Source organism: Ammospiza nelsoni, chromosome 1 (genome assembly GCF_027579445.1).
Source record: "Ammospiza nelsoni isolate bAmmNel1 chromosome 1, bAmmNel1.pri, whole genome shotgun sequence".
Taxonomy (NCBI): domain Eukaryota; kingdom Metazoa; phylum Chordata; class Aves; order Passeriformes; family Passerellidae; genus Ammospiza; species Ammospiza nelsoni.
The window spans coordinates 29,189,866-29,210,962 of NC_080633.1; the positions used below are offsets into that span (position 1 = coordinate 29,189,866).

General features: G+C 33.9%; 1 protein-coding gene across 4 annotated transcripts in view; it reads right to left on the bottom strand.

The window, feature by feature from the left end:
- Positions 1 to 21,097, bottom strand: part of DGKB (diacylglycerol kinase beta) — a 329,266-nt gene that overhangs the window by 131,829 nt on the left and 176,340 nt on the right. For all 4 annotated transcript variants that reach the window (XM_059473663.1, XM_059473647.1, XM_059473654.1 and 1 more), the window contains one exon: positions 4,795 to 4,859. In XM_059473663.1, the coding sequence (XP_059329646.1) occupies positions 4,795 to 4,859 (65 nt within the window). The remainder of the gene's footprint in view (positions 1 to 4,794; positions 4,860 to 21,097) is intronic.

Sequence of the window (21,097 nt, forward strand, 5' to 3'; positions counted from 1 at the left end):
AAGACATCTCTCGCTTGTGGGAAAATACTTTGTGCTCTATTGTTAATATTTTCACCTTGCTTTGCTTCTTCTGTTGACTACAATTGCAGTAATGCAGCCTGAGTTCAGAGGTACTGTTCCCTGGAGCCTTATCCTTTTTTGAAAAGGACCCTGTGGACTCAATGGGACAGGTAACAGATGTCTGCAATCTGGTCTCTCCATGGGGCCAAGGACTTCTTTTTAAACACTTTCATATCAGTCACAACCAGGAAGGGAGGAGAGGTTGAAGGAGAGGCTGAAATGTCTGCAATTAAAGTTAGGAATTTTCTGTTGATGCTTAGTATATTCACTGAAATAAGATGTGGTTCTTATTCCATCCAAGAGACTCCATGACCCAAACTGAAAAATTGGAAGAATAATGAAAATATCAAAACAGTTTTGTTCTATCCAAAATGAAACACTTTGACTGCTCGATTCTAAGCTAAAATAAGTCAACTTAAAGCTGAATACAACTGAGAGTAGACCATTTAATTTACCCCATCATAATTGATTTTGCTGTTTCTTCAAACTGATTTTTTCACTTTCAGTCACAAAACTTGAACTTGCCTTCAATTCCAGTACTAAAGTGGAATAATTCTGGTTTGATTTTTTTTTTTTTTGCTGTCAGGAAGGACTAGACATTCCTTACAATAAAGCCTTTGAATACATTAACACTGTAGGTAAGACAGGATTTTTTTCCTTTTTTCTTTGGATGTAACTAAATATATGATGCTATAACTACATTGTATAGTGCAGTACCCATGTCAGGACACCCAGAATAATGCTAAAGATACAATGATCTGCCATTTCTCCTACCTTTTCTTACTGTGGCCTTTCCTTATTCTCCTGGAGAACACTTGCACAAGGTAAATCAGTACTTTCTATTACTTAAAAACTTTCTTAGAGATTAAATGTATAGGTATCAGCACAAATGAAAGGCATAATTAAAGAAGTTGATAGGGAATCTCAAAAGTATATTGTCAGGAATATGATATAAATGAAGTTATTAGGAGCTTTTTCTGCTTCAGGTTTTCTTTCTATAAAATATAGAAATTGATATCTGGAAACTTCAAAGACAATGTACTTAAACATTAAATATAATTTATAAATCCAAATTTAGTTTACTGAGACTAAGAAATATCTTTTATGCTATGGGATGCCAAAGCATCAAATTAGTGCACCTAATTGAACTGAGTATGATTTTAGAAATGCTAACATCAACCTGAATTTTTTTTTTTTGTTGTAAGTATTCTTTGTTTCCTTGTGTATATTCCAGTCACATAACTCATACATCTGTTATTCCCAGCATCAAGCCTATGATGTTTACACAGATCTCCCTGTAGGGCATTTTGGCCTAACTGAATCATTATTTCAACAGAATGCCCTAGTTTAATGATACTTTTACTTGAAATACTGCCTTTTGCAAGTTTTATCCCCACTGGCACTAACTCAGCTCTTCCACACTTGCACTAGAAAATCTGACCCTACTCTTAAGCAGAAGATGCTGGGAAGCAAACTGATTTCTCCAGCACAAGGTTGTGAGCACATCAGACCTGTAGAGTGAGTAATGTGACATATTTTGGGGTTTATAAACATTATAAACACCTTTGTAAGGTTTATAAATGTTAATGCAACATCAGTCCTGGTTTCTGATAAAGTGTGCTAATGATCAAAATACATAACTAAAATGGCATATTAAGATCCATAATTTTGATAGAGCTCAGGATGCTACTTCTCATTTCCATTCTTTACTATTCAACCACCACCAGAATTCTTCTCTTCCAGACCTGGGTTTAGGAACAAGTAATGTGTACTTTAAAATTACTGGTAAACATTTATGCTGAGCCTTATTTGGAAAACTTTATGAAGCCATTCCATATCACAGGTTACAAGTATAACATTTTCAAGATATTAAGGCATGTATAAATTAATTTTTTATTTAAAATTAAGCTTCTGAAAATAGAAGATCTTTTTCACAAAGGAACTTGATTTAAATTTCTTGATAAACTCAAAAAACCAGGTGCTTCATTACAAAGAAAACCATTGATAATGTGGATGTTTAGTACAGGAATATGTATGCATACTTAAACTTAGATTTTCCAAAGACTTATGTCTTACTATCTCTAGACAATTTAGAAATCTAAAAATAAATGTATTACTTTTTATTTTTACTAAGTCAGTAATACTAAGTGCTGGTGTACAAAATCTGTGAACACTGTGGAATTCGAAAATATGACACGGTTCCCAAGAACTAATGATCTAGTTCCAAAGAATGCCACAATATTGGGTAGCAGTCATTAAAAAAAGCCTTTCTAAGTCTTGAAACATTCTCTCATCTTCATTTTGAGAAGACAGACAAGTAGCAGAAGATTTTGCTTCTACACAAGTCGAATGTGTCAGGAGTTTTCCTATTAGTTCACCCTATTTACATGTAACCTTGGGATCAGAGTAGCAAGGAATATCCTCAGGAATCTGAGGATCATTAACAGGATTTAATGTGAAAGATTCCCTAACTCCAAACTTTATCTAACTTACTTCACTGAAGCAAATACAACACCTGTGTATTTCAAAAGAATTCTGCACACAATTTAAAGTTTCCCTTCAGCAAGGAAAATTTTTGCATGTTCGTTTTTCAGAGTAGAACCTCAGTGGAAGGACCTGCTCTGAACAATAGCTGTGAAAGTTAAAATGTTGGAGAATTAGGCAAGAGGAAACTAACATAAAAGGAAAAAAAGAATTATTTTTTTTAAATCACAAGAGATATGCCCACGTGACAGTGTAGGACTTTCAAATGAGTAATGTAGGGTTTTCAAAGGAGCAGGTGCTGTTAACTATGGAGTCCACTATGAATCAGATGTGAGTTGGACTTGCTGAGCCTAAATAATTTAGATTACATAGAAAATTCTACATTCTGGTGAATTAAGATCTGAGGCCTAGCGGACAACTAAAAAAGGGGCTTCTTTTCATACCCTCCAGGAAAATGCTGCTGCAACATGTTATCGACTTATTTTGACACGCAAATAAGTGGTAATGAAAAAAGCATTTGTGAACGAACATCATCTCTATTGAACAAACATAGAAAACCCCTTTTTTTTCCTCACTATACAAAAGAAAACACATTTTAAAATATCAGTTTCTATTATACTTTGCTCAAGTCTTTATACTGTTTTTTTAGAAAGGCATAACCTTTCTGAATAATTTTTATGTATCTAGAGAATCTTTGCTTTTTTCAAGCCCTTTCAATATCTCAGTACCAAAGTATGTAGGGACTGGGACTATATATTTTTGTAACTAATTTCCTTAAGATAATGTTAGAAATATCAGGTTCCTTAAAATATAGATGAATTTCAAGGTGAGTCTGCTAGCAGATGTTATTAATGGCATATGATTTATTGTGACATGAAATCTGATCTGAAACTCGTGTTATTAGCTGAGCTTTTTATAAATTATAATTGCCAACTGCTGAAAATATGCAGAAAGACCACTGATAAACTAGCTTCATCTTCAGGGCCTGGAATATCATCATTTGCTAAAAGTCCAATATCTCTAGTCCTGCTGGGAGGGTACAGTACATTGGGATGCATAGATTAGGTTTGAGTTCAGATCTTATCATAGTGTAATTCTTTCAGAATGAGAAGCACCAGAGCTAGGAAAAGGAGGTTATAGAAAACAAATATGTACTACTGTGCAACTTAAAAAGAAACAGACACTTGGGTTCACAGTATGCCAATGTACAGATGCTAAGCAAATTGAGTTTTTGCGAAAAAGAGACCCACATTCTCACTATTAGCTATAAAATATATACTTTTAACAAAAAAAACCAGTAAGCAAGATAATTTTAAAACATATTTAAACATAATTCTGTACAGCTCTTAGATGAGAAAACAAACAGCATATTTTATCATCCTAATGTCTAGGAAGATTTGCATCTACCGGAGACTTTCCAGGTCACCCTCAGGGAAAACTAAACACACTATGGTTAGGTTAACAGTGACAAAACATTTGTGTTAATAATTATTTCTAGACATTCTCTGTTTATTCCAAATAATATTGTATCTTACTTTTCTCTCCCCTTGTGTCTTTAAATGTTAATTAAAGTTTCTGAAATGTTGCTTTTACCCACCACAACTTACTTGCTAAATTACCTAAATAAGAAGAAATAAACAAACATTGCATTATGAATGTTATCTACTCAACAAACCAAATATTGAATTTACAGTAAACATAATGCATTTTTAATCTCCAGAAAAGCTCTGCAACAGCACTAAAGATTCAGAGAGCAACACAAGAAGCAGATGCAAGTCTTATTCCTGACTTTTTTTTATAGAAGCATGTTATTTAGTGATAAAAGCAGTTCTGTGTAAAATGGCATTCACTTGCCCTTACTAAGAGTACACATGGAAGAGCCCCCTGTCAATGTACCAGTGCGAGTGTGGGAATGAAACATAAGGATCACCATCTGCAGCTGTCTAAGAAGTGTTCTTCAGTGCCTAATGGCAAAGTGTCAGCTCAGGGATCCTCACAAACACATCTTGTCCATGCTAGCCTTACAAGACAAACATTCCACCTGTGAGAAGGGCTTATTTATAATGCTATTCATTTCAGCTGAAATACCAGATATCAAAAAGTTACACTACAAGTAGTCTGGAAGCATATGCTTAATATAAAATGAACCAATTTCCTCTCTTTCATGAGAATCAATATTTTAAAGATGTGCGAAACTTAACCCCTCAAAGAACAAAATATTTTTATATGCATATATTTTTAGATTCTTACCTACTGTTGAACTTCTCTGGATGTTTTTCCCTCATGATATGGAATCTGTGGGCAATTGAAGCATCCTAACAGGACAAAAAAAAAAGCACCATAAATCCTTTTGAAAATTGCAAATCAGAAGACCCAACCTCTACACAATGCATATCGTTTGTAAGGTATTTTGTGAACTGTCATTTTCAACAACAGCAATACTCTTATCACTTAGAAAGATTACAGGTACATTGTTCCCAGAATGGGATGTATCTGAACTTAATAATTCATTCTTCTTGCTGAAGTCTCCATTACATCTTTTTACAAATCAGACATGATAGTTTTGTGTAGTGAAAGTGTCTTCAAATTTTATACAGCGAATAATATCCAGACACGGTAAAGGTTTACTGTAAGACCACTGATACAGTTCTGTCTTCCAAAAAGACCAAACAAACTATTTGAAATCAATTTCTTTAGTAAAACTGGGTGACAGATTCACCAAAGTTTCTTTACATGCTATACAAGTTGATATTTCATATGGAATTCAATAGTTTTCTCTAAAACTGGGTAGCAAATAGGAATAATGTTAGAAGATTCTCCCTTTGCTGTATGTCAGGATGTGAAATCATGTGGGGAAACGCTGCTTAATATAAAAAAGATATTTTTTAATTAAGTATTTTTATCAATATTTTAAAATTAACTAAATTATGCTAATAAAATCAAATAACATGTATGTGAAATGAAATAGTCATATGAAATATTTATATATCTATAACATTTAGAAGAGGATCAATCCATTGTGCTGGTGGGAGTTGTTCAAAATAGAATATTTGGAACTGATGCGCTAGATCAGTTTTCAAAGCATTTTTAATCTCCTTTGTAGGTATGAAGAGAATTTTTTCATCAATTCAGATCATGTAAATTTATTTCTCATACTAATTGTTAAAACTTTACAAACTGGGAATTAATCATTAATTTTTCAATGTTTGTATTAAATTAATTGTGAGATCATGAAATCTACCAATTCTTGAGTCTTGCAGCAGATAGCAAACACAGAGAAACCCATTTGGATAATGTCTTTGTAGTTATGTCTTAAAATTCTGGATGCATATGAATCTAAATATAAGAGTTAGTTCAGTTTGTAAGAAATTTCAATGAATTCCAGCTTCCATGCAAATAACATTTGAGAAAAACTACAAATAAAACTGTCATTAAAACCAACTATCATCCATATATGAACTTCCCCACCTATTATTTACCAACTTAAAAGACTGTGGATCTATAAAGACTAAAAATTTGAGAGAAATACTAAATTCAATATAACCCTACATCTAGCAACATTTTAAATTTATTTCAAACAATGGGAATTAGAACGTGGTGGAAAAGCCCTTAAAATTAAATACTTAAATTATTTACTAGTGATTCCAAACATGACTAAAACTGTTGTTCAAAATAATTTTTATTTAAACAAACCAATGTTAATCTAATTCACAAATAAGCAAGCATTTAATGCAGATATAAAGGTACCCACTAATATAAACCATGGCTTCAACTTTTTGTGTTTTAAAAAGTTTTGTATTTACTAGAATCTTAAGCAGGGCACGCACCAGAGAACTGACTGGTCCAACCTTCAATGTTTGGTTTACTAACTTACGGGTGCTTTGAAAAGATAAATGTTGAACTTTAATACCATTAAATTCAAAGGTAAAATTGTTCAGATAGATTGACAACATATAAATAAACTTTTACAATTATGAATAAAAAGCAATGCATAATTCATAAAATTTTACACACACTATGTACTTAAGGGTGTAACACAGTATAGAATTTTTAGGCAAAACTTGTGATCACTGATCAAATTAGATCAGTTAGAGACAACATTAAATGCTTTGACTCCATCAAGGTACTCGGTTTTTTTATGAACTTGTTAAGTGGTTTCTAAAGACGTACATAGTTTGCTGCTTTATGCACACTGCATAATTATTAATGTATTTTTCTATCATATTCAAGAATGGAATTGTCATTCAACATTTCACAGTTCTGCAAGGAAATGACAGCAAAATTCCCAAGTGAATGGCGTTAGTCAACAAATGCCTTATTGTTCCATCCTGTTATCCAAACTGTCATCTGAAACTTTCAGTGCTGTATTCTCAAACTGCACTAATGTTTAATTTAAATTTATTTTTATGTGCAATTTTATAAGGCAAATATCCACAAGTATCCAGATGATCCCCCAGTTCTTGGAGATGGATGAAATAAAGCTGGCAATAAACCCTGAGACAGCACACTTCTAAACAATGGCTGCTTGCTGAACTAAAATAATAACTCTGTTAACTTTAGAAAGACCCATCATTCATATTTTATCCCGCATTAGATGCACCAGCATTAGAAAAGTATATTTGTTAGCTAGTTTCATATGAAAAAGAAATGAAAGGACTATTGTAGTTAACTGTTCATTTTCTAGACACTGAAGCATAAGACAGACCCAAGACAAAATGAATAAAGGAGTAGAAGCATTTTTGAGAGAAACTAGGAAACACTAATCAAGGACTAACTGTCTAATGAATGAAATGAAAAGGCTAATGTGCTTACTCAGGCAGAACAAACGCAAGGCACAAACAAGCTAGGGATCAATGCCCACTGCAGATGGCAAACAGGCAGTTGTTTCCATGCAAGGTTGATTTGATCAAAATTTTCCCTTCCCTGAACATTGTCTGACTCCAAAATGAAACAACTGACTTAATGAACAGAGAGGTAAAAAAATAATACACCCAGCTAATTTTGACAGGCAAAGCACAAGACAGGAACACATCAGGTCAATTTCACTAAAAGAAATTGCTGAAGAGCTACTTTTATTGATGTAAACCAGAAAAGTAACTACACACAGATAAGTTTAAACATAGGGGAGCTGCTACAGCGTCCTTCAGCTTATACTGTCCAACTGTTCTTTTGAATCCAGAGTCCTTAGATTCCCCAGCACCAAGGATCTCTTCTTAATCATAACTCCCCACCATAAAAACCAGCCCATGCTGGCTCTGCATTAGGACAACAAACTTCTGCTTTAGGGGAAAAAAAGATAAGAGAGGAAAAAAACTAAACCAAAACAAACAAAAACCACCACCCAAGAAACTACACTGACTTTTCTGTTTTTCAGGTGTCTGTATTCTTGTACCTGTTAAGACAGTACCACATTGACTGGTGTAAGTAAATGAAAAGCAATGGGAAGAATTGAAAGTAATAGAAACTTGATAGTGAGTAGCAATGTAAGTACTGTCTCCTAAGAGCTGCTGGAATTATCAGATACCACCCCTGAATCTTGAGGAACAACCATTAGAAGTTTCCTGGCTGAGGAGAGCAAAGAACCCTTAGTTGTGAGATTTTGGCTACATTTGTAACACAATTGATTTTAGCAGACTTCCTTCATCCATTTCAAGTAGGGGAAACCAGCCCAACTTGTTTATACACACAATTGTTGTTGGACCAATGAAGAAATGATTTATTTTTTGTGTCAAAAGCTATACTAAAATCAATTAACTATACAGAAACAGAGTAATGGTATGGTAAACCAAGTACAGTTTGCAAAATATGCTGACCTTTCCTGGTACCTGATATTGTGAATGGCCAGAAATATATGAGAAATTATTTTTGTATTTTACTGTAAAATTGATATGAAAAAGAAAATCCAGGATTCAATAAAGCAAACTCTCATGCTTCATGATATTACCTAGCAAAGAGAATAGGATTTTTAAAGAATGATCATTTGACAGTCTGATACTGGTATATAATTTATATAATCTCTCAGATTTACATTTTAATTTTTATTAGTAAACTGATTTGCATTCTAGCCTGAAATACAATTTTCCAGCATTACTATATCTGAACCTAAACATTTTCTAGTTTTACAAGTAACAGACCATAAGTAACACCCAAAAATGGCAAAAAATTTATTAATAATAATAATAATAATCTGAAGAGAAACAATATTGTCAAGCCTTTTGCAAGAAGAAAGGAAGAGTAAGGTCCTATGGCATAACTTTAAAATGAAACAATCTCCTTTCATCCACATTTCAGTCACAGAGCTCATTTTATACCTCTAATTGTAATATTTTTCACCAAACCATCCAAGAATTAGGATTTTTTTTCCAGGAGCAGTTTTGCATCAGAATCAATCTTGGGCGCAAAGTAATGCCGAGCACAGAGCATCTACAGCAGAACTAAGCAGCCAATTAGGAAATTTTGTGTTTCTGAGACTATTATATGAATACTTGAGTTGTACAGTACTATTCTAAAATTCTGCATTTCTTTTTTAATATATACAATATTTTTAGTCATTCAAATGTCACATGACAATAGCCTACATGATAATTTTTCTTAACTAAATTCATAGTACCAATCAAATCTGAAAGAAACTACCACATTGTGCGCACTTTTATATGCCTTTCTTGTTTAGATGGTTTCCTACTACTGCAGCATTTAGAAACGAGATGAAATAATGGGTATTTTAAGAACAGAAAATGCAGTTTATCTCCGTTTAAATTCTACAAAAGCGAACAGACTCTTAAAAAATGTATCTTTACATCACACAAGTACTCAACCAGGACATTTATGTGATGAACACGCAGACACATACACATATATGCACCTTTACATTTGAACCTGTTCAGGGTCTGAAGCAGCTGGGCTATCCTTATACCTCACTCAGGTTTGTTTTAAATCCTGACAGTGAAGATAAGATAGAGAACAGACAGAGCATATCTGAATCTACTCCTAGGAAATGGAAAAAATATTTTAATTGAACTAGGACATTTCTCAAAGTGACCTGCCAAGAAGAAAAGAAGCTTAAGTTGCTACACCTCTTTAATACCTTATGATTGACTTACACACATATATATTCATCTTTTTAATGGGTATTAGCATTACCGGAAAGCAATCTGAAGCAGTCTTTTCAGAGGAGTAACCTTATACATTGTGAATAACCTTATAGAAAGATTAATGCATTTAATATATGTCTGTCTATAAGTTTGCTGTGATTAAAATTTCCATTAAATAATAATTTTTATGCTGCTGAACAAACAAATGACCAGTGTGCATCTTCTTTGGATACAAATGGTCTGATTATTTTTTTTTTCGTAAGATGCTTCTTTAATTAAGGCTTAATGGATCCACAAGGCTAGGAAGCTTAAGGGATAATTCAGCAACCTCTAATCTTTGGATCAGAATGCAAATCTAACCTGAACAACCAGTTAGCTCACATCAGTTATTAATATGGTATAGTACAGATGTACAAAAAATATCATTGAAGATAGATGAACAAAGTTTTCTGTGGTGGCTTAAAATTAATTTCTAGATAACTATTTACTAGAAATTATTTTCTAGATAAACAAATGTCCTCACAATTCTGCATTCTACTTTCTGTACATATATATAAAATACAAAAAACGAAGGTACACCCTTCATTTTAGTATTTCCCACTCCATAATAAAAATCTTAGATAAACAAATCATATTGAACCATTGAATGACCAAGTCTAGAAAAAGGCAGTCAAGAAGCTTAAGGTTCTGCCTTGTTTAAATCAAGCTGTCAGTTCACATTTGACTCCTAGGTTTTAGACTAAATTACATTAATTAACCTGAGAAGGAAAAGGGATTAAAAAAATACTCATTAATACATTAGTTTTTGGTGAAAAATTAGCTACTATAATTGTATTTCTACTGATATTTTGGGCCTGTATAGATGAGAAAAATGGCAGTTTGAAAACATCAGAGCAAGAAGAGATTACAAGTACTTTTTAAAACAGCTTTACTAAAGGATACCGGTAATTCACTTTGTTAAGAAAAAAAACTGAGAACAAAAATCTGAGAAATTTGTGTTCCTGGCTTTTCAAAAAGAGCACAGAAACTGTGAAGATAATGCTATTTATTTTGTCTGTGATATACTCTAATGGTCAATTTTAAATATATTTCAGCAGTACATGTATTGCTAAGTCAAGTGACAGTTCACACTATAAATAGTCATTTAAACAGGCAGTATCTCAAAACCCAAGACAGAACATCAGAACCAGAGTATTTATAAATGATAGACAAAAGAACAGAGGATGGTTTATCTGGAAATAGTAACGAAAAATTTGAAATAGGCCTACAAAGATAAGCATATTTCATCTTTTTATTTGAAGTCAGAATTCTGTGAAGTTTCTGATGATTCTACATACACACAAAATGGAATCCATTTTGACAAAAAACCCCGTGTTTGTGCAAAAAACCTCAACCACTCTTATGTTCTGCTTGTGCATAATTCTATAAATTGTGGGCATGTGCAGCCTTTGACGCCTTTGGTATTTACTATTGATCAGTTTATATGGGGTGACCACACGTTCCAGCCGTGCAGGGACCAACCCTGTAAGATAACCCTCTGCACCAGTATCTCAAGGACTTTCTCTGAGGAGCTATTTTGAGTTTTAGAAACTGACCATACATTCCTATGTACCTATATTTTTAAGTCATTAATCAAGTGCAAGACTGGGAGGCAAGACAAGCCATTACCTGACCAGATGTGTCATGAGCCCCACGACTCAATGCAATGCAGAGGACATGTACCCTGTAAGATGATCTCTGCTGAGGATACACTGTGCTACATCTTCCCTTCTTTATATTTGGTCACCCTAAATTTACTGTAACTAGAGAAGGGTTCTTCTAGGTCCATGCTAAGTGTTTATGTGGTCACTAAAAAGAGAAGGAGAAAAGTGATCACATGGCAATTATCCAACATAGCCATATAGACAGTGTATTAAGTATCTTGTATATTAAAAAGATCTCTGTGGTAAACCTTTAGCAGCATTTCTGATAACTGCTGATCAAGAACTATGTTGAAATAGCCCCAAATTATCCTGCAAAATGAGTTTGAGCAGAACACAATCAAGGACATAGCTTAGGCTGAAAGTCAATACAGGCAACACTGCAATGCAATTCATCCTTACTTTAGATGTTCTTCAGAGAAACACAGAAATGGCTCACAGGTGTCTTCAATAAAAAGCACAGAAACAAAGTTTACATTAAAAGCCCATCTATCTTGAAACGAATACAGACTTTCATGCCCAGCACTTCTGCAGTTCTTAGGAGAGAAAAGTGAATAATTAGCTCAATTAGTAAGCTTTTTTTTTTTGGATGAAATACTAATTAGTGTCATCATATTAAAACTTAGAGATTTGGGATAAAGAAGCTTGTGTAGTGTCTTGAAAAAATACACTCTAACATGATTTTTCAAACACTCATAATTTAAAAAAAAACCAAACCACCCCCCAAAATCTCCCCAAAACCCCCAAATAAAAATAAATCCCTTTGAGTATTTTCATTTTGAACACTAATTATGTTTGCATTAGAGTAGTATCCCCAGGGGCTCAATGTAGGCCCTTAATTTCAGTGCCTAAACTGTCAGGGTGATTTCCCTATCCTCCCAGTATGCTTAAGTGTAAGAAGAAAGCCCTTTGGAAAGACTCTCCAAAAAGGCATGTGGACATGTTTCTGCTCTGAACTGATATTTCAAGATCTTTTGTTATTAATCACACATGAAACTGAGCACACCTAGCTTCTCACATTTAAGAAGGTATGGCTGAAATGCAACAGTTTGAGCAGTCCTCTGAAATCCTCGATGGGGTTCAAGCCAAAGCTTGTATCACCACCCATTTTATACACTCATTTACTTGATAGGGATCAAATAATAAATGTTCACCTGACTTCTCCCTAGCAACTTCCCATAACTTGTTAGTCAAAGCCTTGGCAACAGAGTCTTATAATTTTAATACATATTTATGCTATTCATTTGTTTCCATAGCAGGTATTTATTTTTATAAGAAATATGCAAACCACTAAAACATCTCTCATTGATTTACACTCTGAAAGAATATTTTTCTCTTAATTGAAAAAGGTCACTGTTTTCCTCATTCATTATGTTTTCTATTTGAAATTTAAATTTTTGCATTACAATATTATTTATTATCTTTCCTATTGGACAAACAAATATTAATTTATAAAAAACACCTCTAACATACTCATAAATTAGGGCTCGATGTTGGATTATTTATCTACAGACATCCACTTTCTCTCTCTGCTGATTTACGACAAACTTTTCAAGATCCTCTCCTTTACATCTTTTATATAGCCTGGTTGTTCTGTCTCAAAGGTCCAGAAGTAACTTTCTTAACTTTTGTTAACTGCATTTGCACTTGTGTGGTATCATTCAAAATAGTTTCTGAATCCTTCTCCTTTATTTTCTTGCTAAGGTGTACATGGGTTCAAACTCCTCCCTCCGTGGAGGCTCCTTCGATCTTACTCGCTCCTTTCTCCTCCAACAATACAGGTCTTTTACCCATAAGCACCTGAGATCCAGTTCAGACCCTAAGGATTTGTCAGTGTGATGTAGCTGTGGGAAGGCAACAATACCAAAATGGCAGAAGAGTTATATATCAAACTGAGACAATATTCAACAGTAAGTCTGAAAATAACTGGCCAACTAAGAAGCTTCCAAGAAAGAGCTAGATTCACATGAGTACTCATGCCAAGTTTACTCCCACCACAGTGGTTTCTCTGAAAAGGTACTGCAGAAATAAAATTAAATTGAATTAAATTGCTTGTAACAACATTAGATAGAAGAGATTACACCCTAAGAGATCATCTTGATCACATACTGGTTTTACTGCTAATGTTAATCAAATTTTTAACTTAAAAGGTGAATGTGTATTTGTTTCCATACACAGTGTAATTGGTCAGATTCTTTTTTGAAGTGCAAAACCCAATCACATGTTACATGTAAATGACCAATATTTTCATTAAAAAAGAGATTAATAATCTCTGAAATATGTCAACCCAATGACAATATAAGTAGTTCATATGAACAGTTTTATTTAACTTGCTCCCAAGTTAAATAAAGCTCAGGCTTTGCAGAAAGAGCTATCTAAAACATGAAACAGACTAAAAAATGGAACTATATGCATTTTACTGAGCATTCAAGGACTCAAAAAAGTATTCTCTATTAATAATAGGAACCTGCATTAAAAAACAACCTAAACATGCAACGGCTTAGAGAATGAAAAACCTTTTCTGGACTTAGTATTTGGATATATGGAAAAGTGTTAAAATATGTCAAAATACAAACATGTGGTGTAGAAGATGAATTCAAATTTCAAAAAAATTTATTCACATATATTTTCCTTCCAAAACAAATCAAGTTTTTTCTAGCTTGCTGCTTTAAATAAGTAATTTAGATATGCAAAATATTTTACAGTGATGATCTACCCAGAGCACAACGTACATAGGTTATACAGTAACTATTTTTGTAGACTCTGGGCATTAAAAGGCTTTGAGGTTAAACATATTTATTTACTCCATAGTAAATAAAGAGGTAATAAATAGAGAGGTTCTGTTATGTGCAATAAAGGGAATAAGTTACAGACTATTACCAGGATACTGATACTTAGGGACAACAAAACCCTTGTTCTTTTTTGTAATAAAGCAACTAATAATTGAAAATGGTAAACTTTTTTTTTTTTTAACAAAATAAACATGGAGTTGTTGAAAATGGTAGACCAAAAATGGTTTCTACTGAAAAGGGAAAAACACCCAGCAACTTGACAAACTACAAATTATGCATTTCACTCTTGGTTTATGTAAAACTGTTCACTATTAAGCAATCCTACAGCAAAATAAAAAATACCATTCTTGATGTGGTCAGAAACCCAGGAAAGTGCAATAAAGCCCTTTGCTATAACTTACAGAATTATGAACCCAAGAAATAGTAATGTCCAAACTGCTTTCAAAGTACTGAACTAATCCTTCACAGAGGGTCAAAGAAATGCTTTTTCTGCCTTTTCACATTCCAAGGATCCAAATGTGCAGAAGACTAGTGAAAATTTCTAGAGTAGTGTAGTGAAATTGAGAAATTCCTTAGATTTTTCTATCAAAAAAATTTCCCCAAGAGTGCACTTGCATAATGCTTTTTGCCTAACCATCTGGACAGATTCAGTGCGTCATGGTTGTTTAGCAACTTAGGGCTTTCATGGTAGCTTTGAATATATTATACCAGCATCCTATTCTCAGCCTCAAATTGTTTGGGAGGATTCTATATCTGCATAAAAGCTCTTTGCATAAGACCCATTTACTCAGGATTTCCAACACATAGGAAGTTTTCTAGAAGGCTAAGTTATTTATACTAAATACTAGGGTATAATTCCCCAAATTAATGATCTACTGTACAAAGTTACTCCCCAGGTGATCAAACTAAGGGTGCAGACACCTGCAGTGCACAGGCAGGATGAGCAAGAGTAAGTTCAGGAGACAACTAAAGCATACAAAGTTAGGTCCACAAATTTTCACTGCAAACAACATGAATGGGGCGGTTTCTCTGAACTTTAGGCCAGACAGTTATGCTATGAATATATTTTACAGATGGAGAACCCCATTGTTTTTTTGACAATAAATCAATTTGCTTCATGAGAAAGAAAATGCAAAAAAATAAAAATCTTTGGTCTCATGAAAGCATAGTCAAATCACCTTTCCATTTTTTTACCTTAAAAAACAACAATGCAGTAGGCTGAAAGCTGCTCCTAGATTTTTATAAATTTGCAAATCAAAGAGCACCTGTTTGTAAAGTGCTGCTTTGCTCAACTACTTAAATAATGTAATCAATACTAAATGACAAGCTAGAATTCCCAAATTTGCAGCACAGTAAGCAGACACTTGTCTTGCTGATATTTGTAGCAAGTAATCCTTATAATGTTAGCCAAGACATGTTGTTAACATTAACTTTTACTCGAGCATAAATATCACATCCATATGACATCAGATATTGTCTCAGAGTAAGATTATCTTAATGTTTGCAACTATTTTGTATAATAATAGCATTAATAAGGGCAATGTAAACCAGTTAAATCCTACTTTTACTACTGGGTACTTTTTTGCTAATGAAAAATCAAAACCTATAATAAACATATGCAATTTAAAGATCAGTGCAAATAAAATGTTTCCAAACATTTGCATTAGTCTTTCTTTTAGTTTCAGTTATATGCATTGTATTCAAAGGTACTTCCTAGCCAGAAGAAATGTACTATTGAGACACTGTTTTAAGGACGACAGATGCAACACACATTTCAGAATCACAATCACAGACTACTCTGAATTGGCAGGGACCTACAAGGATCATCAAGTCCAGCTCTTCAGTGAATGACCTATACAGGAATAGAACCAACAACCTTGGCATTATTAGCACCATGCTCTAAGCAACTGAGCTAATCCCAGTTTCCTTCTGATAAAATGAAAACTGCCATTCAAACTGCCATTACTTTCCAAATAAATTAATCTATGTCAATGTTGCTCAAAGAGGCATTTCATAATGGCCTTTATGTATACATTATCTGTGACAACAATTCTGTTTCTCGAATAAAAAGCATTTTTTTCCTTGGATTTCTTTTAGTAAAAATACTTACATTGTTCAAAATTATTAAAGTATCATCTACATCAATTTCAGTGCTACTGCACAAATTGTAAATTATGCTTTCAGAATTATGGATAGAATTTTAAAAGGCTTCAATTTTTATAGTCTTTTGAAAGGACAAAGAAATCTATAAAAACCCCAAGATTACAATTTCAGCATTTAAAATCTACACAAAATAATTCAAACAAATGTTATGACATTTAAGATAATGAAACCCTTCATTTATGCCAATGTGTCCTATTTCACATGTAAGGAGTCAGAACAGATGTCCAAATATTGTAATGCCAGAGAAAAGTTAGGGCATATCTTGATTAACACTCTCAGAGCAGTCCATGGTGTCTCTTTAAAACTGGCATGAGTTACTTGAAAATATCTATTCAAAATCCATTCTAGGAAACACAGCTAGACAAAGTGTTCCCAAGACAAAAGGAAAACAATAAAGCTCTGTATAAGCCTTTTAGCAATGTAAGCTGCATATTATCGACAGACCATTCATTGCAATCAACAAATGATTAATTGCAAATTTGTTGCTAAATTGACCACGAAAAAGACAAGCTTCAGGGTACTGTTAAAGAGGAAAAACTTATGTTAAAAATGATTGGAGACTTTTTGTAGTGAATTAATTCTAATCAATACACTTGTTGACTGCACATTGGAATAATGACTTCCTTAAATAGCATATGTACCCATTATTGTAGACATTCAAATTAATATTTAACCTAATGCCTTCCTTTTTTTTACCCTCCTTTTGAAACAGCGTTTTCTAATTTCACCTTTAAGAAGAAGAGTCTACGATAAACAAATTTTTTGCAAAGTCTAATATCAATCATCTTGGGAGGCATAATACGCAGGCAAAAGAATTTAGAATACAAAAGTAATTATGTTTATTTAGGGTATTTACATGAAAGCCTTTTTAATTACAACTGGCATGGATGAAATAATAGGTGCCTTTAAGCATATCAACTTTACAAACTTCTGAACAACTATGCAATGATTTTTTTTGGTGCAAAAGTATGATTTCAGAGTTTACTGGATGTCCCTTTTTCCTCCTTTTGTGAATGCAATCGTATACCTAGAACTTAAATATTTAATGATAATTTCATTCCTGTGATTATCACAAAATAGGTATGAGGTACTGGGAGGGGTACTTTTGTTATACCAATAGAATTTTGAAAATTGCTTTTTTTCTTGCATTTGACCAAAAGTCTGGTTTCAAATTTTTCTTCAAAACAACAAATTTCCATTAATTTACAAGCACTGCAATTGACAAAGTAATACTTTAATTATTTAAATGCATTCGCAGCTAATGCCCAAATTACAGTTTTGTCAATGAATGGATTGAATCATATGTTTAAATGTATCTCATTAATGAAAACCTTTTGGAAATAAAGTTTCTTATAAATGTGGTTTCAATTGAACTGCACAGCTGAACTATTATATTCTTTTATATTCTTGGGGCGTTGGTTGTTTTTTTGTTTGTTTGGGGTTTTGGTTGGTTGGTCAGTCATGTTTTTGTATGATGGGAGAAGACATTTATTTCAGGCACTAGAAATCTTTCTTCTAATCCTCAACTACTCCTGTAGTGTATATTAAAAAAAATCCAAACAAACAAAACATGTATATCTATATAGCTATCTATATCAAGGAAGCTAATTTGAAAATATGGAAATTCCTCAGACTCCAAAGGAAATTATAAGATTATCTAAAAAGCACAAATGGACTATCCAAGGATACAGTTCAGAGCTGAAAGTGAAGCTATTGACAAACTGAAACAATTTTTTAAATGTCTAGGCAGGCCTCATTAAGTTTTCTGCTTTAAATACCTCTGTAATTTTGTCTTCTTTGAGGCACTTAAATGACATAAAGAATCCACAATAACTAGCTTTCAGAGTCTTAGATGCAAAGTAGAACCCAAACCCCAAATCTCTACCCAAACCTCAATATAGTAAGTTACTTCCAAACTAGCCTCAAAATCCCATGATTCAGGTATATCTGGCCATACCACTACGTCCTCTTCACTGGAGCACTCGGGGACGTTCCTCCACTGGCTTGGCAGCCAGAGACCAGCAAGGAGGTACTTGTATCTATCCTTAAGAAACCATAGCAGAGCTTATACAATAACTCCACCTAGTCCAGTTGGGCTTAGAAGTGGAATCTTAACGCAAAATTTGGGAAGGTAAGAGTGAAGTGGTACTTACCTAGTGTACTCTCTCAGGCCCCCCAAATTTCTTTTTGCTAAAAAGCTGGGCTGATAGGAAACTCCTGAATTTCAACAAAAGCAAATGCAAAGATTTGCATCTGAGTGGAATAAGGCTGCCATACAAGGTGGTGCTGAGTGTCAAGAAGATCTGCAGAAAAGCACACAGCAAAGAAAGCAAACAGCATCCTCTGCTCCATCAGAAAGACTGTTCCACCATCCATGCCACAGCAGTGATCCCTCCTCTCCGTTCACCACTTGGGACGCCACATTTGGAACACTCTTTGGTCTTGGGCTTCCCAATACTGCTAAGACACGGACATGGAGAGACCATATCTGTAAAGATCTGAAGGGAAGGTGTCAAGAGGACGGATCCAGGCTCTTCCTCATGGTGCCAAGCAATAGGACAAGAGGCACTGGGCAGAAACTGATGCACAGGAAGTTCCACCTGAGTATGAGGAAGAACTTCTTTACTGTGAAGGTAAGCTTCTTTATTGTGACCTTGCACTGCATGTAAGCAGCCAAATAATCTTCTTAAATCATGGGGCCCAAAACTGCATACAGTACTCAAGTGAATCTGCATCTGTCTAAAATCAGGTCTGTATTTGCACAGGTCTTCCTTCATTCCCTTCTTGTAAACTACCATTTGCTTGCCTTGTATTTTTGGCTTTTCTTTTCTTTTTTTTTAGCAGAAGATAATTGTCTGCCGTATGTACAAGCCATACTTTTTTGTACTATTCTGTGCTTAAAAAAAATATCCACAGTCAGCAGTAGAAAGATTCCTCAGCGATATTGTCTCTAGCAGCTAAATACTATTAATTATAAGAGGTTTTGGGTGTTTTTCACAAACCTGTATTGTCCCAGAGCAGCAGACTTTATTCACTGCTAACAATAAGTGAAGCTAATAATGTGTTCTCAAAACATTAATACAAAAGACAAAAAAATGTTGTTTTCGTAACTCAGAAATGAGGAATTATAGGATAGATCTGTGTTTATAGCCAAAAGTTCTGTCTAGTTTTCATTAATGAGACATAAAGGAGATACTATAAAATGGCACGAAAAACCCCAACATCTGTATGACAAAATAGCCTCCACTTGGTATAATAATGCTTTTAAACTTTGACTTACACTGTATCTTCATAAAGAATATTTTTTGTAGGGTTTTTTTGTTTGGTTGGCTGTTTTTTTTTTTTTTTTTGTGTCAACTTGGTGGTTTTGGTCATTTGTAATTCTGATACGTTAACCAAAAAACTGACATGCTATGTGAATTGAGTAGCCTCTTTGGATTCCAGCTGGCTTGGCTGGATGCCTTTCTAATGGTAATGAAGTCACACAGCTGCTAGGACAATCAGCTGGAGTTCAGATCAGTAGCTAAATGGATATCCAGACTGGCTTCTTATCAGGACCCATTAAAGTTCAGTGTTAACAAACTGTAGGGTTACATAGGTTTACATGGTTACAGCAAAGTGCCTTTTAAAAATGAACTTGTTGGAGCTGAAAAAAAAATCTCTCCTTTTTCTGCTTATAAATGTTACTTTGTACTGGTCAACTCAAGAAATGTTCAACTCTACTCCCAGTGAAGTGAAAGGAAAATTCCCATTCATTTGCATGGAAGTAAAACAAATCAGTTCTCAATGTTTCAGGGATTTTTGAAGAATACTGCTATTCAAATTACTTCAGAATGCCTCAGCTAAAGGGCCATTCAGTATTCAGCTATGTCCAATTTTCAATTTAGAATGCAGTGCACACTAGACCTGTGAGAATTTATCAGCTTTTACTTTGCCCATCAAATTGCTAGCATTTTTATGCCACATGAAAGTGTGAAGTTCCACCATTGCCACAAGAAAACAATGAAAAACCAAGTAGATGTAAAATCTTACTTTTTAGACTAATGGTACTGCTGCAGTATACAGGTATCTCCTGCCAGTTCTGTAGCTTATTCTGGGATCACAGTGCAGCCAGTGCAGGCTGGGGGGATAATTGTACCATCACAAAGCTTCATTGTGAACCAATAGATTTCAGTATTAACCATCTTTCCTACAGATAAATGGGAAAGTACCAAATGTCTCAACTCTTACAAAATCATTACTGGTATCTTTTTCACCTCTACAGTTTTTGTCATCTGTTTTTATTGAACAAAATTTGAATTATAAACCCTTTTTAGAACATGGAACACACCATGCTTGCTTGACATACTAAAATGGGATAAAAGGCTGTATCAATGTACTGTGAATGTTCAGTAACAGACCTTCTAAAGCATTCTCTACATTCTTCAAAACTGATACAGTCCTTAGACAACATTTCAGCTGTTATGAGTAATGGAACCAAATGGTTTGAATCATGGCAACAAATATCAATTGCTCTACAAGTGAAAATTTCAGTGAGAAATAACAGCAGTCAAACAACAACCTCTTTTAAATTAATGAGAAAAGAAATTTTTTTTACAGATACTCAGGTGATTAGGATTCTGGTCATCAGCTTTATGCATCATCTCACAACACATGAGCTGCATAATATAAAATTTGCAATGAACTTGAAAGTACCTTGTAAGTTCTTCTAAATAAGGACTATCTTATCTTTATAGTGGTTTGTGCAAACAAGAAAATACCCATCCAAATTACAAGCAAACTACGTCCTGCACTCCAAACAGTTCTG